Source organism: Heterocephalus glaber, unplaced genomic scaffold (genome assembly GCF_053883595.1).
Source record: "Heterocephalus glaber isolate CG9 unplaced genomic scaffold, H.glaber_assembly_v1.0 deba00000470, whole genome shotgun sequence".
Classification (NCBI taxonomy): domain Eukaryota; kingdom Metazoa; phylum Chordata; class Mammalia; order Rodentia; family Bathyergidae; genus Heterocephalus; species Heterocephalus glaber.
Genome location: NW_028258145.1, coordinates 1,188,177 through 1,215,161, shown reverse-complemented (window position 1 = coordinate 1,215,161; position 26,985 = coordinate 1,188,177). Strand labels below are relative to the sequence as shown.

General features: G+C 47.4%; 1 protein-coding gene across 21 annotated transcripts in view; it reads left to right on the top strand.

Moving 5' to 3' along the window:
* The first annotated feature begins 28 nt into the window (after window positions 1-28).
* The window catches only part of Bcl2l11 (BCL2 like 11), a 190,787-nt gene continuing 163,830 nt past the window's right edge, over window positions 29-26,985 (top strand). For 7 of the 21 annotated variants that reach the window (XM_087202666.1, XM_087202660.1, XM_087202676.1 and 4 more), the window contains exons 1-3: window positions 2,660-3,911; window positions 4,764-5,170; window positions 26,673-26,782. In XM_087202666.1, the coding sequence (XP_087058792.1) occupies window positions 3,643-3,911; window positions 4,764-5,170; window positions 26,673-26,782 (786 nt within the window). In that variant the 5' untranslated portion in view covers window positions 2,660-3,642. Of the gene's footprint in view, window positions 493-2,075; window positions 2,257-2,659; window positions 3,912-3,931; window positions 4,652-4,763; window positions 5,171-26,672; window positions 26,783-26,985 lie in introns of those variants that run through there. The other 14 variants (XM_087202708.1, XM_087202691.1, XM_087202668.1 and 11 more) reach the window with 11 other exon arrangements.

The window sequence follows — 26,985 nt, the reverse complement described above, 5'->3', positions numbered from 1 at the left end:
TCCTTGGAGAGGTTGGGAAGGTGGGCCCAGGAAACACTCTGCAATACATTGGTTTCGGAACTTGGAGACCACACAGTCCGCTGCTGCGGTCCGTGGATTTCCCATTTTGCAAATCGCCCTTACCCGACTTCATTCCTCTCTCTTCCCTACCAACACGTCTACCGTCTGCCGGTAGGGATAATGCCCCGCCGGCGTCAGCAGCAGTGACGTCCGGGATCGGCGACCCGAGGCTCCCTGGCTGTCCCCACGCTGCCCTTTGCGCTCTCTAGCGCAGTCCAGGGCCGCAGGGGCTCGCGATCACCTAGCCGCTCGACGCTCCCTAACACAGCCTGGGTTGCCCGTAACAAGAACCGCTGCCTCCGGGCCAGCTTCCTTGCTGAGTCCTTAACAGCACTAAGCAGGTTGCTTTCCTCGATGCCTTTGGGCTTTCTTTTTCCTAAGGATTCGCAGGGGCAGGCGACGCGGGGTGGCGAAGATACTCAGGAACAGACGGTGAGCGACGCCGCTTCTTCTGTGTGGCTCTTTTCCGGTCGGAGTCTGCGTCGCCGACACCGCAGAGAGCGCCGAACGTGCCGGCGAGCTGCTGGTTTGAGGCTCTGCGCCCGCGTGCAGGTTGCGTTGTTTTCCCCATCGGGACGCCGTGGGCAGGAAAGAGTGCGGCCTGCGAGTCGGTATCGCCGCGTTCCCGCGCCTGTCAGTCCCTCTCACTGAAACCCCCGGGCGTTCTTCGGCCCCTCTGGGAACCCGGGCCTCCATCTCGTTCTAGACTCGAAGGAGACTTTAACCTGGGGCTCTGCTGTGTCACGCTGACGTGAGGTCTGCTCGTGAATTTAAAAGATGACCAAGGCGGCCGGATGGCGGGACAAGGCCTCCACCAGCTCCTCCACGCCGAGGCCCCTTCCTGGTCCCCACCGGGCTCGGAACCCAGTTTCCCTAATCCCCACCTTTCAGGGTGTAGTAGGGTGTTCCATTTCCGCCCAAAGTTCCACTCCCCCGCCCCGCTGCCTCAACGCCCGGGGCTGCGGACCGAGCGCAGGAAGCAGGAGGCGCAGGGTGGCTGCAAGTCGGGACAGCGGACTCGGGTGCAGACACCCGGAGTTCCCGGGGAGAATTATGGAGTGGGGCTGCGGCTTTCCAGGAGAGTGGGGACGCGAAGGGGGGGGGGGTTGGATACTGCGCCCCAGGTCCGGCTCTGACTTCAGCAGCCCCACCCGCGCCAGCCTGGGCCCGCCGAGGCACAGTTCCCGCCAGTCCTTAGCGAGCCCAATACATCTCGAGGGCTCCAACCAGGCCCATGCACAACCTTCTCGCCGGGAGGCCAGGCTCTCCTTGGTGCCTCTTTTCCTTAAAATTCTTTTGAGTTGTTTCAACTTCCCTATTCTATTTGCTCTGCGCACACGCGCATCCCGCCCCACGCCGGGGCTGCGGGAAAGACGCCTCCTGGGATCGCTCCTGGCCGGCTCCTGGACTCCTCACCGCAGGCTGTCTCACGAGAAAAGCTGGCGAGTGCCTGTTGGGTGACGGGGGCGCCTAAGTGTCGTGTGGGAGGAAGGTGACCATTCGCTGATCTGGGTCCTGCCTGTGGGAGAACTCACAGACCCAGGGACCCACATCGCACCCGCGCGTTTCTGAGGACCACCCAGGTCTCCTCGCCTGGCCCGAAGGGCTGAGAAACTCAGCACAGCCTGGACGCCGGGCGCAGGCCGCGGCCGCCTCCCGGAGGGGGGCGGCGATCAGGCACCGCTGTGGGGGATGGGTGCGCAAGCCGCCATCTGCCCGCCGAGTCACTCGGGTAAACACGCCCGGGCCGCCGGCGTGCGCTGCAGGGAACCCGGAGGGACCACCCCCGCCTCTACCTGTCCTCCGCCTGCACGCGCCGGCGGCCCAGGCGGCGCGGGGTGGGGCTTGCCCGCCCTGCCGCGGGGGCGGAACCTAGCGGGGGCGGAACCTAGCGGGGGCGGGGCCCGCGGTGATTGGGCGCGGGCGCTAGGCCGCCAGTCTGAGCTGGGCTGCAGGGCCGCGCAGGTTTCACTTCGCTCTGCGCAGCCTCTGGGCCTTGAGCTTGGTGGAGCGCTGCGTCCCGCGCTGTCGCCGCCAGTGTATTCTTGCAGTTCTCCTGCGAGCCTTGCCCCACTGCAGTCAGTACCGTGTCCGGCAGCTCGATTTGCCTTGCTCCCGCCGCCACCGCCTCGGCGCCCTTCCCTGGCCCTGGTACCCCCAATGTCTGACTCTGACTCCCGAACTGAGAAGCGCAAGGTAAATACCTCCGCATCCCGAGGAACGGGCTGGGGGATGGATGGAAGACGGGCGCCGGAGCCCGAGCGGCTCCATCTACTGCCGGCTTCCCGCGCACGTGCAGGCCGAGACGCGCCAGTCCGCACCGTTTATCGCCGGGCGGGAGGATGCGATCCGTGCAGGCCAGAGTCCCTCCCGGCCAGGTCCATTCTGAGGAAGGGTCGTCGGCGCCGAAGCTGCGGCCACTTGGCCCAACTGTAGCTCCGGCTGGGATGCTCGCGGGTTTGGCGGAGCAGAGCAGGCGGAGAGCGCGTGCTCTCGGCGCTGGCCGGGAAGCCGGGGACTCGTTCCGCGGTACCAGGCTGCGCACCCAGCCGGGAAGCCTCGCCGGCGGCGAATCGGCCGCTCCGTATGGCGGGTCTCGAGTCTTGCTTGGCTCTTAGGTGTGAGGGTTTGCGGAACTGTGGTGGTGATTTAACTTGACAGGCCTGGGCTTTGTTTTTTACACATTCAAGCAGAGGTTTCAAGGCAGCTGCCGAGGTGTCCCTCCTGGACGTTCCTCGGGGTCCTGCTAGATCTGCATCCTTCGGACTGTGTCAGCCCCTGGATCCACAGACAGTTAGAGGCCAAGGGCCTCTCCCGGACCACCACGGGCACGCAGGGAGCGAGCCTGGGTCAGTAGAACTTGCTCGGGCCTCGGGGTCGGTCGGTCTGTCGTAGCGTCTCGCGCGTGCCCGGTTGCACCAGGGCGCCCACGCGGTGCAGGTGGGCGGCTCCGTGCCCTCGGGGCCTGCTTTCCCCGGGGTGGGAGCTGCTTCCTGGAGTGGGAGCTGCCGGTGGAGGGCCCGCCGGACGCCTGGATGGATTGTGGGTGTACACCCTCCGGGCCTAGGGTGGAAGCTCAGATTGGGTGCGTGTCCGCGGCGGGCGGGAGACGGGAGGAAGTTGCTGGAGTCTGGGGAGGGCATGCTGCAGCTGAGCTAGTGCAGCCTTTGGGGTCCTCACCCCGACCGGCCTGAACGTGCTGGTGAGCAAGACCCGGCCGGTACCGGGAGAGCGCAGGTCCTACATTGTCTCCAGGTGACCAGCGGCGGGAAGTCTTGAGGCGCGCGCGCGGTGTCCCAGCCAGGCCCGGAGGCGGGGCGGCCGAGGCAACCCGGGTCCCGGAGCTCGGGCCCGGGCTGTCCGAGCGGCGCTCGCGGGCGAGTTTGTCAACAATCGCCTCGCCTGCGGCGGCCGGACCTGTAGGCGCCGCCCCCGCCGCCGCGGCCCATTGGCTGCAGAGCGGAGCGACCGTGTGCGAGCCAATTGCAAACGCGGGCACCCGGCGCCGGCGGCGCGGGGAGGTCGGCGGTGCCTGCCGCGGCGGGCGCAGTGCGCGAGGGGAGGAGCGGGAGGAGGCGGAGGATGTTCCCGGCGCCGGCGGCCGGCGCAGCGCGGGCCAGAGGCGCGGCGCGCGAAGTCCTCGGCTGCCGGGCGCAGCGTGGCGGCGGGTGGGCGGGAAGGCGTGGGCTTTGCGCTGTGCTGGGGCCTCTGAACCCGGGCGCTGGGCTTAGTCCCCTCCGTCGCCTCCACGGTGACAATCAGGGGGCGCCGGTTCGGCGCAGGGCACGAGTTGAACGCTGTGGGGCCCGGGCCGGAGCGCGGACGCTACGCTCAGAAGGGAAGGGGCGGACGTGAGTGGCGGTGCGGCGGCCTCAAAAGGGGAGGGTCTGGCTGGAGGGGCAGCACGCCTAGGGTTTCGGAGCGCGCGAGGCTAGCTGTGGACTTTGCACGGGGGTCCTGGATGGCTTGGGGGAGGGGGTCCTGCACTTTGAGCGGTGCACCTAGAAGTACGGCTGCAGATCGGGCAAGTTCTGTCCAGTTCGGTGCTCGCGCTGGCGGGACCCGGAGGGACGGGGGCGGAGAGCGTCGGGGCCGGGCCGAGCCGCTCGGAGTTACAAACTCTATTGTGACGCACTTACTACGGCTGACGGCCGCTGCCAAACCTTCCCCAGACTTGCTGCCCTCAGCAGTTTCGGCGAACAATGGGGCCGGAGCAGGGAACGCTGCCAGCAGCAGCCTGCAATCGCTGCATCTGCGCCCGCTGCTGTGCTCCAGCACGGTATCTGATCCCGGGAAATCAGAGCCCGCTGGGAGTTTCTGACTTAATTCAAGTCTGTCCTGAGCAAAAAGCACATGTGAATAGGCTTCAGACGAACTGCTACTCTTGCAACTTGCGTATTTATTTACGTAGAAGCACCAGTTTCACGAGTGATTGACATTGTTGCTGTTTTGTTTGGTGGTTTGGTTCCACCTCTCCACCACCACCACCGCCACCGCCGCCAAAAAAGATAATAATACGTTTGTTATTTTAAGTGCATTTTTATTCCAGAGATTGTTGGAGGAGCAAACAACATCACAACTCGATTTTAATGTAATGTATTTAGGATGAACTCTTAAAGAGTCTTAATAGGTGGTTTGCTGATTTATTTCATTATAATTAATGTTTTACCGGATAACCTTAGATTTGTTTCTTTTACTTGCAGAAAAAAAGACCAAATGGCCAAGCAACCTTCCGATGTAAGTTGTGAGTGTGACAGAGAAGGTGGACAATTGCAACCTGCTGAGAGGCCGCCCCAGCTCAGGCCTGGGGCCCCTACCTCCCTACAGACGGAGCCCCAAGGTAATCCCGAAGGCAGTCCCGAAGTCGAAGGGGACCGCTGCCCCCACGGCAGCCCGCAGGGCCCGCTGGCCCCACCGGCCAGCCCTGGCCCTTTTGCTACCAGATCCCCGCTTTTCATCTTTGTGAGAAGATCTTCCCTGCTGTCTCGATCCTCCAGTGGGTATTTCTCTTTTGACACAGACAGGAGCCCGGCACCCATGAGTTGTGACAAATCAACACAAACCCCAAGTCCTCCTTGCCAGGCCTTCAACCATTATCTCAGTGCAATGGGTAAGCGAGACCCGGGTAAGAGGCAGTTGGCATGTGGTTGTTTGAATATCTGTTTCAAGGCTGTGTGTTAAATTTAAAGGCCTTTCTTAGAGCCCTTCAACTGTTGTATCCTATAAGTTGATGGGAATGGAGAAATTGTCAAAATATCAAGATGACATTCTCCTAAAATTTTTTGAAGCACTTTAACCTTGGGGCTGTAAAGCTTAAATCTCTGTTACCTTCATTAACTAGAGCATTTATCCATAGCATAGTTTAACTACTAATGTCTACATGCTAAGGACATTCTACTTGAAAAGGACCTGCTCAATTAGAGAAAACAGCTTACTGTAACTAAAGGTGTTAACGAGTTAATCACGTTCAAAAATAATGTGTGTAAAAATGAACTCAACATACCAACATAGAACTGTGAAAATGGTTTATTTTTTAACTCAAGTTCCTCTTTGGGTTTATTCAGAGTACTTGGACATAGTACTAATGAGATTAGGCTGCAGGTTTTTATTTCAAGGATTAGAGACAGTTTTAGGATCTCAGGGTACCCAGAGAGCTTGAAGTCACAGCTGTGAAGGAGCTAACCTGGTGGGGACTGTGACATGTGGGGAGGGAGGCATTTGCTTCTCTACAGCAGGGCCACCTGATTGCAGCCATGAGGACATGTTGTCTCAGAGTGGCAGGTATTCCTGTATTGCCGAATAATCCAGAAATGCAAGTTCTGAGGCCAAATATCCTAACATTTAAACATTGACAACTAATTTAGATTCTTTAAAATATTGTATAAACTGCACTGAAATATCTGCAAGCTTGGTTTTACTCTTGACCCCTAGCTTGTGACTTTTGAGTGTGCAGTTCTGGTGACTCTGGTGAAGGGATGAGTCCACTCTGCTGGTTCAGCTGGCTGCTCTCCTCTAGCAGGAAAGGTGATGTCTAGATCACTGTGCACCAGAATCGCATTCGAATTTGTCCAAATCAGCCCTTCCTCATAAATAAGATACAAGTAAATTGGTAGTGTTATGGATTAGGAAGCCCAGTAAGCATTCTAGTAAGGTTTAGATCATACCATGCTAAAGACTAACTGAACATCATCAGGCCCATCACTTGAATTCTGCCACACAGTGAGAGAAAGTTTGTATTTGTAAGTGTGTTACAGGGATGTCTTCATCCCCTTCAATGAGATCAGCTGGTCTGGTCTGCCCCGATGTTACAGAGATACGGAAGACCTCAGAGGGGTTGTGGCTTGTCAGTCTGTACACGCTTGGCAGTGTCAGGCAATGTGGTGAAAATACCAGTAGCCACATGTTTGGCCACACAGCCTCGGCTGACTGCTGCTGGGGAGACTTTCTTAGGGCCTCTCCTTGGGGAAAAGAATTAGAAGTTGTGCTATTGCCATTACTTTAGTTACTGCCAGGGCTCCTGCTCTTGTGATGTTAGCCTTAGAAGTTCATGGAGCCTGCTCCCCATGAAATAGTCCAGGGTATATATGAAGCTACAGCATTCTTACTGAGTTAACAGGTGTTTATGGTATCTATATTTAAAAATCTGTTATTTTAAAGTCCCTGTGGAAGCTATTACCCTTTTACACTGCAGGCCTCTGCAGTAGTCTCTGCAGGTGATGGGTTAATGCATGAGAATAGTTTCTCCTTCCCTGTTTAGTGGATGAGTTAGTGTATTTTTGATTGTAAGGATGGGCATGAATCTTTTCTGTGGTGACAAACACCACTTAGCAAGCTAATTATAATGTAAGCACTGTTACTTGAGATGACAGATACAGAGCATTAAAGATTACAATCTAAATTGTTAGCCAGAGTTACTGATTATACCTGGGAAGTAAAGAAATGGATCCTCAAGTGTTACTGTAGTGTGTGAACCACATTCCATTAGGTTGGTCTGATAGCTTAGGGTTTAATGCATAGGATTAAATGATAAGTTATAAAGAGTTTGTTTGAATTAATCTGCCAAGGTAAAGATTTAGCATTAAGTTCTTGGGAGATTTGTTTTGGGGGAGGTTGAGTGAGGGTAGGGAGAAAGGCAGTAAATTCAGTACTAGTAGAAGGAGAGGACTTAGGCAAATGTAAGTTTATTTAATTGATTTTTTTTTTCTCCCAGTACTGGGGATGGAACCCAGGGCTACTCTTCCACTGGACTACCTCAGCCTCATTTATTTATTTAAAGACAAAAATCTCACTAAATTGCTCAGGCTGGATTTGAACTCTCAGCTCTCCTGGCTCAGCCTCCTAAGTAGCTGGGATTACAGGTGTGTGCCATCAAGCCCAGCTTAAGTTGATGATTCTTACTGAGTTAACAGGTCTTTATGGTATGTATGTTTAAAAATCTGTTATTTTAAAGACCCTGGCCATCCTCACAGTGTCTTCTCTGAAGACCACTGAACACTGAGCTGATAAGTGTTTCTCTTATCTTTTTGGGCTTTTTAGCATTCCTTACTCAACCATTTCCATTAAGATTTCCAATGATGCTTTTGATAATTTATTGCAAAATGCATTTTTCGCAGAAAAGTCTTTATGGTCAGTTTGAACCACTGGAACATGAATGTGATGTTCCAGAGAGGTTCTACTTAGCCAGGGGCTCTTACAGCCAAAGAATAGTTTTCTGTTCAGCACCTAGGGGTAGAAAGTAGCAGGCGCTGGAACCCCTGAGCTAAATCCCTGGCCCTCCTTACATTTTTATTTTGGTGAGAAAGTAAAATTTTACCAGGGATGCATAGCAGTCAGGCATTTGTAGAAAATCTTCATGTTTCCCCTGGAACTCCAATTTTTCTGAAGACGAAAGAATATTACATTTATTGTGGGGAAATGCAGTTTTTATATTTCAACTCCATTTTAGCCTCCATACACTCTGGGAGGATTAACTTGACAAATGGTCTCTTATGATTCTAGTAAAATGCGTGTTGGTTCACTGAGTGCCTTTTTGGGTGAATGTTTTATGCCATGTGTTTTTTGTCTGTTTGTTGGTACCTGGGATCAAACTCGGGACCTTGTACTTGCGAGGCAGGTGGCGGTATGCCATGTGTTTTTTATGCAAATTATATATTAAATCCTGTATGCATGTATATTTTGAAGTGTGTAGTCAGTACAATTGGAAATAGGAGTGGTGAAAAGTCAGATTATGGCTGTTAACTCCCCCTTGTCATGATAGTAAGTGTCTTTGACTTTACAGTTGTTTGTTTGCTGGCATTCACACATGGGAGCTGCTTGGGTTCCCTTTTGCACCCCTCAGCATCTTAGGGGTCCTTTTCGTGTAGCTGGTAATTGTTTGGCTCCTCCCTTAGATTGAGAGCTCCCTTGGGTGGGGAGAGTTCCACAGACCCTAGGGCATGCCTGAGAGAATAGAAGTCCAGGAGCTGCTGGACCCTCAATTATTTTCATATGAATCACATATTGAAATAGTATTTTCAGTGTATGTGTTAAATAAAACACAACTCTTATGGAAGTAAAACAACAGCATAAAACCATCTTAACCATTTATTTTCAAGTGTGCAGTTCAGTAGTGCTCTGTACATTCACATTGTTGTGCAGCCAGTTTGGAGAACTTTTTCATCTCACAGAACTGAAACTTTATACCCGTTAGACGACTCCGCATCTGTCTCTTCCACCAACCCTGTCAACCACCATTGTATTTTCTGTCTCTCTAATTTTGACTACTTAAGGTAAAATCATAACAATACTTGCCCTTCTGTGACTTTCTTATTTCACATATCACAGTTTCCTCAAGGTTCATCCATATTGAAACATGTTCCCTCCTTTTTAGGGCTAAGTACTACTCCAGTGTGTAGGTGCCACATTGTGTTTTTCCATTCATCCATTAGTGGACACTTGGTCTCTGTCTTTTGCCTCTTGTGAGGAGTGCTGTTATGAATGTGTGCAAATAGCTTTTCAGGATCCTGCTTGTTCTAGTTACTTTTTCTCATTGCTGAGACAAAATACCTGACACCCAGAGTTAAAGGAGGAAGAGTTTGTAGAGGTTTCGGTCCATAGTTGGCTATCTCCAAGGCAGGGTGGCAGAAAGGCATCGCAGAGCAAGCAGGAGGCAGCAGAACACAAACAGCAGCAACAGAAGCAGCAGCAGCCCTCTTTCTGTCCCTTATATTCCATGCAGGCTCCCCACCTTTAGGGCAGGTAGCACTCACACCCAGGGTAGGGCACCCTTAACCCCAGCATCACACACTCTAGATCCAGCCACCCCTGAAAAGCATGAGGCTTTGGGGGGCATTGAGATACAAGCTACAACACTCCTCTGAATTCTGGATATGTACCCAGAAGACTGCTGGCTCATACAATAATTTGGGGGAAAATGGCATTTTTGTATTTCACCTTAGTGAGTCTTAAAATCTACAGGTTTGGCTCTTGTAAGTAGGTCTATAGGTACTTGGGTTTCTTTCATTGGGTTCTTGTAATTTTCAGGACATAGAGCTTGTTTATGGTTTGTCTTAGATTTATACCTAAATGTTTCACTTATTTGGGAGGATTTATTAATAGTAATATATTTTTATTTCAGTTTCTGTGTATTCCTTTCTAGAATATAGACTTGCAGTTTTGTAAATTGATTTTGTTTCCTGAAGCTTTGTTGAACTTAGTTCTAGAACTTTTGTTTCTTGGGCTTCTTGGAAGATCTGTGTAGATAGTCATGTAATCTGCAAATAGGGAATAGGGGCAATTTTATGTATTTGTTTATTTATTTATTTTTATTTTTCTGTGCATTATGTTTCTTTTTCCTGCCCTGTTGGCACTGGCTAGGTCTTCTGCTACTTATGTTTAATAAGAATGGCAAGAGCAGATATCCATACCTTGTTCTCAGTCTGAGGGGGAAAAAGCTTTCTATCTTTATCATTAAATTTAATCATGAACTGTAAGTATTTTACAGATACTTTTTAAAAAGTTTAAGTTTTACCTTTATTTGAAGATGGCTAAGGTTTTATTGTGAGTGGTGGTAGATTTTATAAAACATTTTGTACCATTTGCTATGATTGATTTTATTATATCAGCCTGTTGATACGGTACATGACATTGTTTGGTTTGCACTGTAAATCTACCTCGTATGCCTGATATAAGGTATGTGGTATTCTTTAAATGTTTTATAATACTGCTGTATTCTCTAGTGAAGTCATCTAGGCTGTAAGATTTCTTCCTGGAACTTGTAGATGTAAATTTAATTTTTTAGTGTTGTGGGGCCATTTAGGTTATTTATTTCATCTTCATTGAATTTGGGAAGTTTGTGGGTTTTGAGAAATTGATCCATGTCTTCTAAATTGTTGGATTTATGAGTGTGAAAAGTCTTTGTAGTATCCCTTTACAATCCTAGAGAACAGGATATGTCCTGGTAGCTTGTTTGCTTTTTTTTTTTCCTGATATTGGTAATTTGTGTCTTTTTTATCTCTATGAGCCTTTCTGAAGGTTTATTAGTTTTCTTAAACCAACTTTTGTTCCATTGATTTTTCTCTGTTGTTACCCTGTTTTCAATTTCATTGTTTATTTCCTCTTCCTGCTTGGTTTGTGTTTATATTCTAGTTTCTTGAGATAGGAACTTAGAATAATGTCTTGACACCATTCCTCTTTGCTCGTGTAAGCATTTAGTGCTAGAAATTTCCTTCTCACCTGTGCTTGAGCTGCGTCCCATGTGTTTTTGTGTATTGTGTTTTCATTTTCATTGTGTTCTGTATATTTTTATTTTCTGAGATATCCTTTGGCTGTGGATTATTCAGAAGTGGGTTCCCAAGTGTGTGGAGATTGTCTTGTTGTCTTTCTTGATTTCTTTGATTCCATTATGGTCAGAGAATACACTTTGCCTTGTTTCTGTCTTTTAAATTTGCTGAGGTTTGTTTTACAGCTTGGGATGTGGTCTGCTTGCAGAATGATCCATGAGTGCTTGAAAAACATTTTATCTTTGGGGTGGTTTGTGTGTGTGTGTGTGAGAATTACATCTTACTGCTTGATTGTGTTGCTCAGTTTTTCTGTATCCCTGTTGATTTTAGTTGCTGAGAGTAAAGTGGTAAAGTTTACAGTTATAATGGTTGATACAGTTCAAGTCTATCAGTTTGCTTTGCATTTTTAAGGCACTATTGTTTGATACTGATGCATTTAGCATTATGTCTTCCAGTTCACTTAATTTTACATTTAGCATTATGTCTTCCTACTCATTCGGTCCTTCTTGTCATTGCTGTTAAAGTCTACTTTATTAATATAGCTACTTCTGCTTTTTATTTTATTTATTTATTTTTTTTGGTACCGGAGATCGAACTCGGGTCCTTGTGCTTACGCAGCAGGCAGTGAAACCACTGAGCTGAATTCCCGGCCCCCTACTTCTGCTTTTTAAAAAACAGTATGTTAATGTTCCTGCGGTCTTTTCCATCCTTTCACCTTTAACCTACGTATGTTGTACTTGAAATAAGCTTCTTGTATACATTGTACCTTTCAATAAAGTTATTTTATCTATTTTGCCAAGTCTATCTTTTAAATAATATATTTAGACCATTTACATTTTTTTAAATAAATGTAGACCATTTTCATTTAAGGTAATTACATAAGTATGCCATTAATTTGGTTTCTGCTTCCTGTTTATTTTTTTAATCATAGGATTAAGGTTATTTGAACATTTTTTAGGATTCTGTCTTGGTGGTAGTTACACTATTTTTTAAAAATGTTACACTAAGTAGCTTTTCCGTGGTTGCTTTGCTGTAGCATATACACATACAGTATAACATATTACATTGTGCAAATATCTGTGGAATACATGTTTTTTGGCTTCAGTTGCAGTGTAGAAACCTTTACTTCCCGTTCAGTTGTTAGGTTTCTTTACTACTTTTCAGATGTAATTATCTTAAATATTTCCCCTATATACCTTGAGTGCTGTAACAGATGGTATTTCAAATTTTCTTTCAACCATTAAATATAATTTAAGAAGCCCATGAGAAGTTTACTAGGTTATTATATTCCTGTTTTTCCATTCCAGTCTTCTCTCTTTCTGAAGTTCTGAGCCTTCTCTTACTGTTGCCTTTCTGTTTGGAGTACTTTCATGATAGGGCTGTGAGCAGCAAATCCTCTTAGCTGTCCTCGTGAGAGTGTCTTTATTTCCCCTTCTTTCTGGAAGGACATTTTCACTGGATAGAATTTGTACTTGGCAGTTTTCAGTACTAGAAAAAGGTGCCACTTCCTTCTGGCCTGAGTGGTTTTAGATGAGAATCTGTAGTCCTTCCAGCCAGATTCCTCCTCTCATTATAAGTTGTTTCTTGTTGGGCAGCTTTCAAGCTTTTGGATAGTTTTCTGGTCCCTTCCTCTCTCTCTCCCTCTTTTGGAACTCCGATGATAATGTTAGTACTCTGCTTAGTCCCACAGGTCCTCGAGACTCAGTTCATTTTCCCAGTCTGTTTTCTGTTTGGATGGAAGGAATTTTGTTAATCTGTCCCTCTTACTCTCTGTGTCTCCTGTCATTTCCACTCTATTATCGAGCCCGCCCAGTGAGTTTTTAAGATTAAATTTTATATTTCAACTCTTAAGATTTCTGCCTACTTTCGTCAGATGAAGGGGAAGTTCACATTCCTTCGTGGTCTTTCACTGACATTCCTGCCAGAAGTGGGGGGGACCAGCTCGTGTGACTTCATTGAGTCCAGTTGTAGTTGGGGTGCAGGGTACATTGGGCCTCCCTAACTGCTGCTGACACCCAGAGGGGGAGAACCGTGGAGGGCTACCTTCTCCTTCCTTGCAGGTCGCTTCCCTCTGCTCCTTGTGATGCCAGGGTGGGGGTTAGTGGCTGGCCACCAGCCCCACCTTCTTCCCCAGCTTCTCCCTGTTGATGCAGGGTGAGAGGCCATGGTCCATAGCCTGGCTTTACACTGTCGTGCTCAGTGAGGTTGTGTGGGGCCTGTTAGCTGGCACTTCCCTGTAACCCTTCCTCACTGCTCACTGAGGGTGAGCCATAGCTTGCTGTGGGCCCCCACTTGCCCACCCCAGAACAGAGTTGGAGCCTCAACTCCTTCCACTGTGCAGGGGCTGGATGTTGGCTGTGGCTGCTGTGTCATTCCACCAGTCCTGCTTGGGCAGGGTGGTAAGATCCCTTCTACCTGGCAGGGGCTGAGTGGGCAGCCTACAGACACCGTCCAGGGGTGGGATGAGGGTGCCTCTCTGGTGGCTTGGGATCAGCCAGAAGATCAGCCTCCCACCAGCCACTCTGAAGCTCTGGGGCCAGGATGTGTTTTCTCCATGCTTTTCAGACAGAACAGGGGTTCCTGTAGTAAGGTCACCCTCTTCTTCTAGCCATTTGGTGGGGTGAGCAATCTTTCCTGGAGTGTTGCCCCTCTGTGCCTGTGGGAGAGCCCCAGTTGCAGGCTTCTGCAACAGCCTTTCTAGGCCATATTGAAGGTGACAACAAGGCCATAGCTCACCACATCATTCTTCACCTTCCCATTTTCCTACATTCACCTGTCTTGCAATGGCCAGGCTCTTAATTATAAGAGGGAGGATCTATGGGCATTGAGCTCTTCCTCAGTGGAACTAGAAATCTGTATTTTCCTTTATTTACAACTGGAATTTCTCTTTATCTCCTCAGGGCGATAACAGAGTACCGTAGACTCGGTGGCTTAAAAGCAGCGAAACTTATTTCTCAAAATTCTGGAGGCTGGGAAGTCCTAGATCAAGTAGACTACTGTCTGGTGAGAGTCTGACTTCCTAACTCAAAGACAGCACCTTCACTGTGTCCTCGAATAGCCGAAAAGCTGCAGGTCTCCCAGGGGTCTCTGTTGTAAGCCCACTAAACACATTGCAAAGGAGCCACCTTCTGATACTGTCACCGTGGGGGTTAGGTTTCAACATACACATTTTTGGGGGGTCACAAACATTCAGACTAGAGCAGTATTGATTGGCTTTGGCAGCAAAAATTTCAGAATATGTAACTCATCCTTAACCGTTTCTTTCACTCTTCATATGGAATAATAGGCTTTTAACATGAGAACTGAAATTTAGCTATAATCTAGACCACTTTTTTCCAGATACTAAGCCCAGTGTCTTTGTTGTCTCTTGCCGCCTGTGACACTGGTATGCCCAGAGGGTATGTTCTGTTTGCACATGTCCTTCCTGAAATGTCTGGATAACCAGGTCAGATCTGATGTGCTGTAGGGGAACTTCTTATTAAAGAAAATCCAAAGTCCTACAGTTCTGTCTGCTTGGATGCCAAGGCAGGAAAGATTGATCGCCTGCTGATTTGTTTTGTGTTGAGGAGGTTTTTGGTGGTGGTAGGTCTGTCTACTTAGAATTGCCACTTGAAGGCTGGACAGTGATGCCTTGCTGCCTGTTGGCTGTAGAGCCACCAGGGTCTGTGGTCCTCCTGACGGTAACAAGAAAGCCTCCCACAGACCCCACCTCTTCCCGCTCCATCCCATCACCCACACCAGGATGAAATTGTCTCCATGTCTTTGTTGGGCTGCCTCAGTCCCTGGACATACTCTGCAGGTGGTGGAATTCCCAGCCTGTCCTGTCCTCTGCTTGTTCCTCATGGCCAGAAGCTGGGAATTCTCTCTGCAGGTCCTCTCTCTGTCCTTGGAGACCTCCCTGCCTCGCACCCACTGCACACCCTCTCACTTGGCTCACAGGCACACACAGAGTGGGGAACCTGGCACTCTCTTCTCTTTCAGGAAATGCTTACAGCAGGCAGTATACACATAAGAGGGTCATCACTGCAGTGTTTATACAGCCAGAAGAGCAGTTTCTGCAATCCTAGCGGGTTGGGAGAATTCTTGAACTATTCGATATCCTTTTGACACATTGAGGCGCTGTCTTGTTCCTACCATTAAGGGAGATAATAGCAAGAGGGAAGTGCTCTTAGTGCGAGGTTAAGTGTCATTAGGTTACAGAAGTGATGATAGCTAGTTTGGTATTAAAGAAGCTCATAGACAAAGGACAGAGGTAAGGGAAATCCTTCACACTGTATAGTAGGTATTGTTATACTCAGGTCACAGGTAGTCTTATCTGTGTGCCTCTCTGCACCTGCAAAATCGTCATAGCTTCTGTAATCAGAACAAACCCAATGATACCCATTGTTAGTTTTGCTCTTTAACCTTGGCCTTTGCCTTACCCAGCAGCCATCTCCAGGCAAATGAGACTCATTTGTATGATGTGGGATTAGTGTCCTTAGTAAAGTGAAGATTTTGTACAGGTGATGTCAACCTTCTGGCCCATTGTACTCCTGATAGACATTAGTCCCCTGATTATTCTTTCTGGGGCATCTGCTTTTTTAATTTTAACAAAGTAGAGAGTGTCTGTCCAGTGAGACCCTGTCAGCTGCTCTTGTCCCCTACCCCCATGATCTGTTCAGCACATCAGCACAGAGCAGATCTAGGTGGGTTCAGCTGTTTCTCTGTCCACCCAGGGACCTCAGCCAGTCTGTCAGTCTGTGAGCCTGTGTTTCTTCATCCATCAGATGAGGCCCACAGAGTTCATCTCATCTGTAAGAGTTTCAGAATAAGCTGGTAGGCAGAAAGCAGCTGGTAGAAACTCAGTGGTTTCTTGCTCTCAGTGAGCTGCCTGGGTGGCAGCTCACAGGCCTGGCCTTTGCGTAGTGTGCTCTCTTGTTCTTTAGGGAAAGGAGCTGTCCTTTCAGGAATCTATGAAACTCATCAGGGAGTGAATTCATCTAGAAATCTGACTGTAATTCTAACCTTCCTGGTCCCAGAGCAAACAAATGAGCAAAAAAGAAGAAAATCTTTTGCAGACACTGGCCTGAGAGGGCATGGCACGGGGAGGTCTGAATCAGCCCTAACCTGCTGGTGAACCTGAACATAGCCCTGAGAAGAACCTGGGCTTCATTGCCAAGTCCTTGGGCCATGGAGAGGCTTCTGGAAGCCCCTGCCACCCTGTGCTGCCTGACAGCTGTGTCAGGGCCTGGTAGAGACGGCCCATTTGATGTTGCAGAAATCTAAGTTCAAAAATGTGCATGTGGAACAGTGGTGGCCTTAAGATGTGCAACACAGGGATACTGCTCCCCGTAGCCCAAGGTTAGCACTGGGAGTGTCTGCTGACTGTATAGGTGTTGCTCTTTTTTCCCAAGGCAGTTAAACTCCTTTGGTGTGAAAATAGCAGAGTATTAGCCATCATTCACTTAAATGTTGGCATTTCCTTCTGAGTAAGCATTACAAATCCTTCCTGGTCATTTCTTGGTTTTTCCTGTGCTATGAGGGACTGGTATTAACAGTGTAAACATCATCTACCTGGTGGCCAGGCCTCCATGGTTTGTAAGAATTTGCTCCCCACAAGGTGGGATCCCTGCATCCCAAGGGAAGCTCTCAACTCCCCAGTATTCTCTCAGATCTCTGGCCCAGACCAGAACCACATGGCTCCTGAGACACTCAGGAGAGCAAGTCCCGGGAAGGCAACTAGGGACGTTTCCCTTCCCACTCATGCCTCTGCCCCTGTCCCCTGGATGGAGTGAGGCCTCAGCAAGGTCTTGCTGCCCTGGGCTCAGGCCTCTGCTCACAATGAGGTGCCTGTTTCCGTCACAGACTGTCTGTTGTAGCCCTGGGGGTTTGACACCATTTTTGGAGAAAGGAAACAACCTGGGACCTTGGAAGAGGGTCTAGGTTTTACCTAATTTTGAAGCCTGGCCTCTTTGCCACTGACACCTGCCTTCAGCACGAGGCATAATGCTTGGTTCCTTTGGGCCTTGTTACCCTTCCTTAGGGGGAGGGGTTTGCAGCTGAAACTTAAAAGTAATACATTGACTAAGAGGGTGTGTGTGTGTATGTGAAATTGAAACGGGTTTAATGTAAGCATTTTCAACTATCTGAATTCCCTTGTCCAGTCCTCACCCCTGAATGTATTACATACCTGGACTGGAGTTCCTGAAACCCACGAGCACTTTATAGAAGACCTTAATGACTAATTTCAGACTTCTGTTTTTAAGATGCCAGTTTAAGCAGAAAGGATCTGTTTCTTTCTTAAGAATACGTGTGGAGGTGCTTGGGGTGAGCAGTGAGTCACTTTTCTGTGGAATAATCGTGCTAGAGAAGACTCCCAGCAGGTTTCTTGGGACCAGAGACATAGCTCAGAGGGAGCCCAATTGCCTAGTATGTGCAGGGCCCCAGGTTCCATCCCCAGCACTGTCTGCAAAACAAGTAACTAAAATAAGAAAAAGGTTTCTTTTCTTGATTCATCTGGTCTTCTATTCCTTGAGAAATTTCTCAATACAAAGTAATGAATTCTGGATAGAGACAATTTTAGTGCATCTGAGAATTTCAATCTTAGTTTTACTTTACTTGAGCATAAATTCTACTGAACTAGTCAGAGCAACTTACATACCTAAAAAGGTTGGTACCTGGCGGGAATGTGAATATTTGTGGATTTCAAAAGAACCAAGTGATACTTAATGTGGGGTAGAGTGCCACTAGCCCCTCTTTTGTCCACTTGGGCTGCATGGGGAGCTGCTGTGAAGCCCACAGCTGCACCTTCTCTGGAGTGCAGGCCTGGTGGGGGCCAGGCTTGTGCCGAGGAACCTTTATGTTCTCTCCCTTCCCCTCTGGTAGTGTGGTGTGAAGTGCGGCGGTGGAAAGTTCCAGCAGGTGACCTTGCTGGGTGTTGGGTCTTCTGCTAATTGGCACAGCCCCAGAGCAAGTTCTTGAGCTTAGCCGAGGACCACTATCCTCTCCTGAAGTAGGGTTTGGAGGCTACTCAGTAGTGGTCAGGGACTTTCGGGGGAAGCAGGGCTGCCTGTTCCGCATGTTGCACAGTGGTTTCCAAGGACAGGGATAGCTGAGTGCATTAGGTGACAGAGCTGCCCAGCAGCCCTTCTGCCCTGAGGGTGACGGGCAGCAGGCGTCGGACAGGGGGAGGGGGAAGAATGGGGGAACCTGGTCAAGTGCAAGACCTCAGAACAATAGACCAGTCAGTCCTTGAGCACGAGTTCTGTACATCTGTGCCAATAGTGACTCTTCTTGCCATTCTTTTGCTTTCCATTCTTTTCACATCTGCATGGGATATACGGCACAGTTGTGTATGTGATATATTTTATAGTTCACAGCTGGGCCACCCAAGCCTCCCACAGACCTGGCTGCAAAGGAGCCTAGCACAGTGGCTTGGGCAAAACTGGCCCTCTGGTTGGCTGTTCTTTATGCCCCTCAGATTGCTCCCAAACCTTTCCGTTTCCTTACTTTGAAAACACCGTTTAGTTCTCACGTATTTCCTTCTGTTTGAGAGCTTGTATCTGCCTGTGTCCTTTTGGTGATGGGATGTTGCTTTAGGCGCAAATGTGCTCCACGTGCTTGCTTAAGACACACACGCTGTCTGGGTTTCCTGGAGAGCAGTCACACAGCTCTACTGGGACAGACACACGCTTTAAGGACAAATACTTAAACCATTAACCATCCAGGCACAATGATTGCATCTTTGTGATTATGCAAAACAGCGTCTGGAATTGAGGTAAAAAAGTTTTGTTTTTCTTTTTATAAAAAATGAGCTAAAAAGAGGCAGCTGTCTTCTGTGAATTCACTTAAGTGGGAAGCTTTCATTGTGTCTGGTCCTCACCATGTGTGATTGGTGACCTTACATCTGTTTTGAATTAGAACTTCACTTAATGTATGGTCATTGTACATTCTAACAGACTAATACGGATAGGCTCTTTTCCATGTTTTATTTTAAAAACTGTTGAAGGGGTAGCTTTTGAAGAGTCTGGATTTGCTCTTATTTTTGACCCTTAGCTTTTGGACTTTGCTACTTTTGAGATGAGAAAGTCATGTTTGAAACCTTAATGTGAGTTTAGGAGAAAAGATGTTTATCACCTGTTTCCTGCTAGTGGTATTAGATTTCATAGAGGAAGAGACATACTCCTGAGTCAGAAATTTTTATATTTACAGTATAAGTTCTCATTCCCTCCTCCCCTCAGTATCTTATTTATGACTAGAAGCAATTTATGGCTACTGAAAGCTAACAACTTGAGATTTTTTTTTAACTCTCTTTCTAAGAAATAGTCCTAAGTGAGCTTATGCATATGGAGTTGTGTTTTTACTTTTAAAAGATCTCTAAAAAGTGTTTTTTGTAGTTGTTTTTGCAATTTTGATGGAGTAACTGGAGAGAGAAATTTTCTGAACAGGAAGTTGTTGACCCTGACAGTAGAAGGGTTATGGGGTTGGTGTCTTTGTCCTAAAGTGAGCTCAGGGCTGATCTTCAGCTTGGCTGTGCTTGGCTTTCATTCTTGCTAGATGACACAGTCAGATCTTTGAGTCCTCTGAAACTTATGGGCCAAGGTCAGTGCAGAGAAGGCCCTCATCTTGCTCTGCCTTCTGAGATCAGAGTACCACCAAGCCCTGTTCAGAACAGCAGCTGCAGGAGCCCTGGGATGTGGGGACAGGTGATGACAGTGACTCAGGGCCTGCTGTGACAGATATGGGAGGAGCTGGCCCAGGACCAGGTTTGGGGCGTGTGTTGGAAGCTTCATTGATAAGAAGGGATGATGTTTTGGAGGGATTGTGGATTGTCCTGCAGCCCCAGGGTCAGAGTTGCAATTGGGCTGGGCTAACGGAACATTTCAGTTCCTAGTGAAGAAGAACCCTAAGTACTCAGTGCCCTTCAGCATTCATTGCAGTGACTTAGAAAATGGAGCCCTGGCTCTGGATGTGGCCCAAGGGCCAGGACAACCCATTGTCCTGTTGGAGAGGGCTCCTGCCAAGTTCTCCCACCTGGTACAGGAGCTGGGCTCTATGACAGGAAGCCAGGGATATGCTTGGACATGGGCATTACAGCTTGGGGTCTGTGTGTGCTCCTAGCAGTCCCTGGTGTTTGGCCGGGACAGCTCAGGAATGGCTAATTAGATCTCCAGGGGTTGAGCAAGAAATGAGTAAAAAGGCACAGCCCACTAACCTTAATGCCTTTGGCTTTGTAGTTTATCATAAGGAACAGCTAATGGCAAAAGGAAAAAGCCTCTGAATACCAATTTCTACACTTCCGTCCAACCTCACAACCTTGGTTAACTTGGCACTTTCAAATGATCAGACTGGAAATTGATGAAAGCTGCATGCTCTGACTTCCTAACTCATGACACAGGCAGCAGGCAGTGCATGTCAAAAGAGTGAGTAGACAAACCCTACTTCATCCCAGGCACTTCATCACCAGGGGCTTTCCATCCTAGCAGCTGTTTCTGAGGCACTGTCTTGCATTCTCAGGACTGCCCAGGCTTGCCACAATGTATACCAGGGAAGAACCGATTGTGGAGGCATTGAGTTATATAATACTACACACACTGGCATTATTTTTATTTATAATAGCTTTCACTTCCAACCAGTGGCCAAGTGGGATTAATGGAAGATTTATCAAGGAATACAGTGAATAAGTGAGAAATAGACCTAGAGGGAGGCATGGTGTGTGTGTGTGTGCATGTGTGTGTGTTCAAGTGTTTGAAATTAGTTTCTGACTCATAATTCTGAGAACTGTCAGACTTGTGGATTTCAAACAGGATAGACTCATCACAGTGGCTCCTTTGCCAAGTGGCTCACAGGAACAGACAAGACAGCTTGGTCACTCAGGAGGGCCTAGGAAGGCATCCTCAGTGGACTCGGTTGCTTCCTTCCTCTTGTGACCTGTGGATAACTGACTCAAAAAGATATTTCTGAAGATGCATAAGCCAACCATTGAGCTGAATAAACATCTCAGCATTTTCACTCCCCAAATAAACTTTGAGCTTCAAAGTAGCTGCCCACAGAGACAGTGTCTCCTCTAGACATTTTTGGGGTCTCTCTTTTGGAATTGGTTTAAAGCTGCTTTGAGGGCAGGAGGAAGTGGTTCCTTACAGGTTCCTTATGGTGTTGGGTGGTTTAATCAGAATCTCTTCGGGAAATAGAGACAGGGACCCTAGGATGTCTGAAAGAGGGGCTCCTCTCCCTCGCAGCCCCAAACCCCTCATGCCAGCAGAATGTGTGTGCACTTGGTTAAGTGTGTTCACCTGTGTGCTTCACTTAAGCAGCTATTTCTTCAAAAATCATTCATCCCAGTCTCTTAGGAGATCAAGCAGCCTTTCCCGTTCTGTGTGGAATGTTGATTCTGAGCTTTGTTCACATTGATAGCTTTAAAACCTGGTCTTTTTTTGGTTTTTGGGGGGGGGGGTTTTGTTTTTTTGGTACCAGGGATCGAACTCTGGTCCTTGCACTTGCACAGCAGGCAACAAAACCACTGAGCTAGATCCCCGGCCCTAAAACCTGGTCTTGATTCTGCCTGAGGGTTTGCAGATGACTGAACATCTACAGACTGGTACAAAGGGAAATGTTCCTGCCAACTTCACCTTGGTGTCTGCTGCTGCGCCTTGATAGGTGGGCACTGACAGAGTAGCCACCCCTGGCAGCAAGGTTGTGCCAAACTGAGCTTTGGGTGGGCCTGCACCCAGTACACATGCCTGCGTCATCAGATGTTGTTCATAGCACTGTCACAGGTGAAGAAGGGCTGGGCTTGAAAGAAGGGCAGTGAATGTCACGGTGTGACTTCTGTCCCTTTGAACATTTGCGGTGTATAACAGCATGATGGAAGATCCTGGGCATGTAAGAGAAGTCAGAGGGTTTAGTTTGGCTAATATTGAGGTTGTTATGAATTGACAGTCTCACTTTTTATTTTCCTGCTTTGGCTGACAGCTCAACAGAAAGTCCTTTTCGAAAGCCCCAGCCTGATTTCACTATCGGCCACTTAACCACGATATTAATTCTTTGAGTTGCTTAGCTTTTAAGATTTTCAATTACTGTATGCATTGGAAAAGAGCTGTGTGGCCGAATCAGAACTGTTTACTAAATAGCACTCATCTTTGAGTTGCTGGAGTCCCAGGTATTGGAAATGCCCTCCCCCCCCCCCCTTTACCATATAAAAACATGATTGGTTACACCTCATGGTATTTTGCCATAGGAAATGACGTTACCAGCATGTTCTGGATTCCAAAAAAGTAATTTCTAAGAGCCTGGATAAAAATTCACCTGACACAGGACACTTGACAGAATTGCCTGTGGCTGACACTTTGCATTGTAAAAGTTTTCAGTGGGGGCGTTCAAGTAAAGAAAAAGCTAGACCTTGGAAGTCCCCTCTGCTCAGTCTGATACTGCAGGGCTGGTGACTTTTGCCACAGGTTATAGCTTTGGAGTAGCTTTACTGTAAGAGCACCTTATATTTCATTCAGTTTTCTTAAAATTTAAGTACCAGGTTTGTGACATGCTTTCTTAAATACTGAAACTACATGTTCTCAGGGTAAAAATGCACCTAGTCAGAATTTCTCCTTTGAAGAATTTTTTTATGTGAGTTCAAAATTGCCTTCTAAATTGAAAACATGGCTTTCCTACTTAGTATTAAGAGCTTCTGTTTCAAATGAAGGGCAAATTTTATTGACCAGGTGTCGACATCTGCAGTTGTCAGGCACATTGCATATAGCAAAGTAAAGTATTTGTGGTTGATGTTTCTCATTCTTGTAGCTGGAGGATGTTATTGGAGCTGTCTTTGCTGTAGCTGTTAGACTGGGGGCATTTGGGTGAGGGTGTGGCTGGAGGAAGGTCTTCTTCTGAGCATTCCAGGTGTACTTGGAAGACAATTCGAGTGGGTCTCCTTGCCACTAGTCTGTCCCCTGGGTGACTGGGAAGAACTAAGCCAGCTGGTGCTCTGGGAAATAAATACCTTACTCTGCCTGAGCTGCCACCACCACTAGGGCTGCCATGCCAGAGCTGATCAGCTGGGGCCCCTTCTTCTCCTCTGGTCTTCTCCTGTGGCATAAAACCGAATGTGTTAGTCACTAATGTTAGGCTAGTGATGAGTTTAGGAGGGGTCTCCCGTCCCCTAAAGAAGATACTGTACTTTTCACTTGAGAGGTAAGCTGTGAAATTTATGGGGAACAATGCACTACATTTATAGATTAAAATTACTACTCTTTGCAGACACAGGCCCTGCAAGGAGATTCGCCTACCTGTCCTCACAGGTGAGCTGACCAGTGCCGGGGACACCATTCCCCTCCTCTCCTGGATCTCAGAGCCTTTTAAAATATTCCAAACAGAATTTGGGCTGTTATCTTATTTTATCACTATATACTACTGCATACATACTGCCTGTGTTTAACTGCAGAATGAACATTAGCCTTTCATTTTAAGTTTGTAGATTCAAGGAAGAATTGTATTTGTGGCCAGGAGTGGTAACGTGTGTAAGAAAGGAAAATTGAAAGTTGAAGCCAGCCTGGGCAGCTTACTTAGTGAGGCCCTGTCTCAGTAAAAAAAAAAATTTCAAAAGGCTGGGGATGCAGCTTAGTGTGAAGGTCCTGGGTTCAACCCCCAGTACCGTCAGAAAAGAAGCATAATTGCTTTTCAGAAACCAAACTGCTCAGTGATAGAGCACTTGCCTAGTGTGCACCCAGCCCTGGGTTCAGCCCCAGCACCAAAGAGACAAAACCATTCTTTAACAACAACAACAACAAAAAAATAGATAAGGGAGGGTGATCAGGGGGATATGATCAAAATATGCTAAATGCATGCAAGAAAATTGCTACAATGGAACCCAGTATTTTTTAAAGTTAATATGTACTAATAAATGAAAAGCAGATAGTGATATAGGTGCAATGTTAGAATAGCCCAGCCCTACCAGCCTCCTCTGCAAAATGTGATTTATGTTGTACAATACTATTTTGTAATAGGTTTTTGAAATGACATCCAAGTACAGTTGATGTCATGTTTACTAACCTAGAGCTGTAGCCAGCAAATTACAGTATATGCTGAGCCTGACCTGAACCATGCTGTGGTTAATCCAACACTCCCAACTCTTACGTGCTCTCTGAAGACAAGACCAGGGTCTCCGTTGATTCTGCCCTTCTTGCATATTTCACAGGGTCTGGTCTGTTGGTTATCTGCAGCAGAAACATTTAAGGGCTTTAAGATTGCACCCTCCTGGACACTCCCACTGGCAGAGGCTCAGCTCCAGACCTCCTAGTGGATCTGTTTACATCTGTGTATTTATTTGAGTTAACTAGCAGTTAGCTACTCGGCTTCTCTTCCCATAGAAGAAAGAGCCCATCTGCTTACCTCCTTCCCCAAAAACCAGCAGGGCATTTATCTCTAAGATGAACAAGTTAAGTTTGACTACCAGGGACCTGTAGTATGCTCCAAGCTGCTGGCTGGGTTGCTGTGTTCCCTAGGTATGAGTTCTGATAAGCCAACTTCTGACAGGGACTGGCTCCTTTAATAATGGTGCTTTGAGTTGTCAGTCCAAGTGTGAACCAGACAGAATCTTCTAAGTGAGGGTGTTAGGTCGAATTCAGCAGGCCTCGGGGAATTAACCCAGGGAGTTGTTTTTGTTTGGCACTGTGAGAAGTATGAAGTGTACTTCCAAGTACTCCTGTCCGGAAGAAACCTGGCAGTTGATTAAAATTCAGCTTTTCATTCACAAGATTGTGCACTCTGTGGGAGCAGACCTCAGACCCAAAACACCTCCTAGAGTCCCACAGGTATTTGTATTGAGAAAATCAGCAAATTTCTCCATTTATTTACATTGGGTAACTTCGCTGACAATTTTTGCCACTCCACCAGCTTGAAACAAAGGCAATCTATATTTCAGTGACTTTCTTTTGGTAATCAATGATTTCTTCGCTTCTTACTCCAGGGTTGAAGGCAGATTTCTCTCTCAGCAGTGGCCTGGGGAGAATTGCATGGGATCCCAGTGTAGTGGGCACCAACTGAAGATGCCATCTTTGCCTTTAACTTTGTGAAAAGCATCTAAGTTGGGGGGAAGAGTGCCTGGTTACTAATAAAAGATGAATGATTGTGTACCTGTGATAGTTAATTCTTGAAGGACTGAAAACCTAGGAAAAATTAGAGAACTGTGACATCATTATCACCTGGCATTGTATCTACCCTGAAATCTTGTTTTCTGCCAGTGGTTTAAAATGCAATTTTAATAGACTTTACAGGTTAACATTAGAAATATTTGTGTGACAAGGATATGACCAAAGCAATTTTTTATCATTGCAAGTAGATTGAAAAGCCATGCCTGACTTGCCCTAAAGGCTCCCCAAACCAGCCTCCCTCTTCTTTACCCAGGATGCCTTTAGCAGCTGCCCTCCGGGTTATTCAGAGTGCAGGGGACTCGGGGAGGTCTTTGTGTCCCCACCCTCCACTCTCAGGGCTCTGGGGTACCTGCCTCACTAAAGCCCTAAGGCTTCATGGGATCATTCCTAAATGTATTTGAGTTGGGGCTGAGAGGCCGAGAAAATGGGACTAGGGTTTTGAGAAAAATTGGCCAGAACTTTGATGTGTTCACTTTAGCATGCTTTTAGAGAGCTGTTATTTGGTAACAGCTCTGTGGACCTTTTACAGAAATGTAAAACAGGAAGCTGTATTCCGTGTTCTTGTGAAATCTGGGCAGCATAGGTGTTCACATACTTTTTGGTAGTTAAAGCGCAGCTCGTGTGTTTAGTTGCCAGTGCCTTGTACGTGCTTTCCCAGTGAGAGAACAGAAGTGGAACATGAGTAGCTGTTGGAATCCCAGAGTCTTATCTCTTCCTGCACACATTACCACACTGGTCCCGTTCTCCTCTGAGTGCGATGCTTTTCCTTGTAGGTGAATATTGTTTTCCTACTGTAGGATGGGACCTTTGAAGACTCATGGTTTTGTTTTTCATGTTTGGTTGTCATGTGTCTTTTAATAGTTCATTAGCCAGTGGATGAATGTAATGGATGTGAATGTTAGCGGCAACTTAATGAAAGGGCCAACCGCCCTCTTTTCTCTCCTTTCCAAAAAGCCTTTGCTCTTAGGCCCAGAACATTTCCTCTCCCCGTGTGGTGTTTGCAGACTTAAACCCATCTTTACTGGCTGCATTAATATTGAAACAAAACATGCAATTATGCTTTCATGTGGCCCTGGGTAGCAGGAAGATTGGCTGTTTGTATCACCAAACCTACTTCCATAGAAGCCAACTCAAACTCGTCAGATTTCTCAGCTTTCTTATTTTGGAAGGGACAACTATTTTATATCATACTCCTAGGTAGTGAAGGGCATTTTCCTAGGGACTTTTACTTGTCAAAAGATTAAAATGGTTATTTTACTGACAAACTAAATTTTTAATTTCTCATATGATTCAAGTCTCTATCTCCCTCACTCCCTCTCTTCTGTGCCAGGGATGGGGCCCAGGGCCTTGTGCATGCTAGCCTAGGCAAGCGTGCTGCCCCTGAGCTACTCCCCAGCCCTTGAGTGCATTTCTTGGGTGATGTTCATTGTACCATTTTTCTTGGAGTCCACTTGAAATGCAAGTGTGTATAAATGGGACAGGATGTTTTTAATTCTTGCAGTTCTGAACTTCCAGTTCTGTAAAAGGAAATTAATCTATATCCCTATTCTTTGGCCAGAAGTATACTCTGCCACTGTCATCTTTAATGCATGATTGTAGTTGTTGAGGTCTAGGAGCTTCCAGAATGAGAGCGTCTGTGGGTGTTGGGCCAGCATCTAGGCCCATACCTGTGGAACACTTTTAGTTCTGGGTGGACCGCAGGGTGACTTCTCTTCTGTTTCTTTCCACACAGCTTCCATGCGGCAGTCTCAGGCTGAACCTCCGGATATGCGCCCAGAGATATGGATTGCGCAGGAGTTGCGACGCATCGGAGATGAATTTAATGCCTCTTACCCAAGGAGGGTAAGGACATGTTTGCTGCCCCTCTTCCCCTCATGCTCCCCACTCCATTCCATACTATAAAAGAAAGAAAAAACAAAGTTAAGAGCTACATACTGATGGTGGACTTGAAGGCATTGCCTACATGTGACCTTCCATTGTTTTGCCTCTACTACTTTCCATTTATTTATGGCTGAATTTAAGTGACGGCTGTTAGGTAAGATACA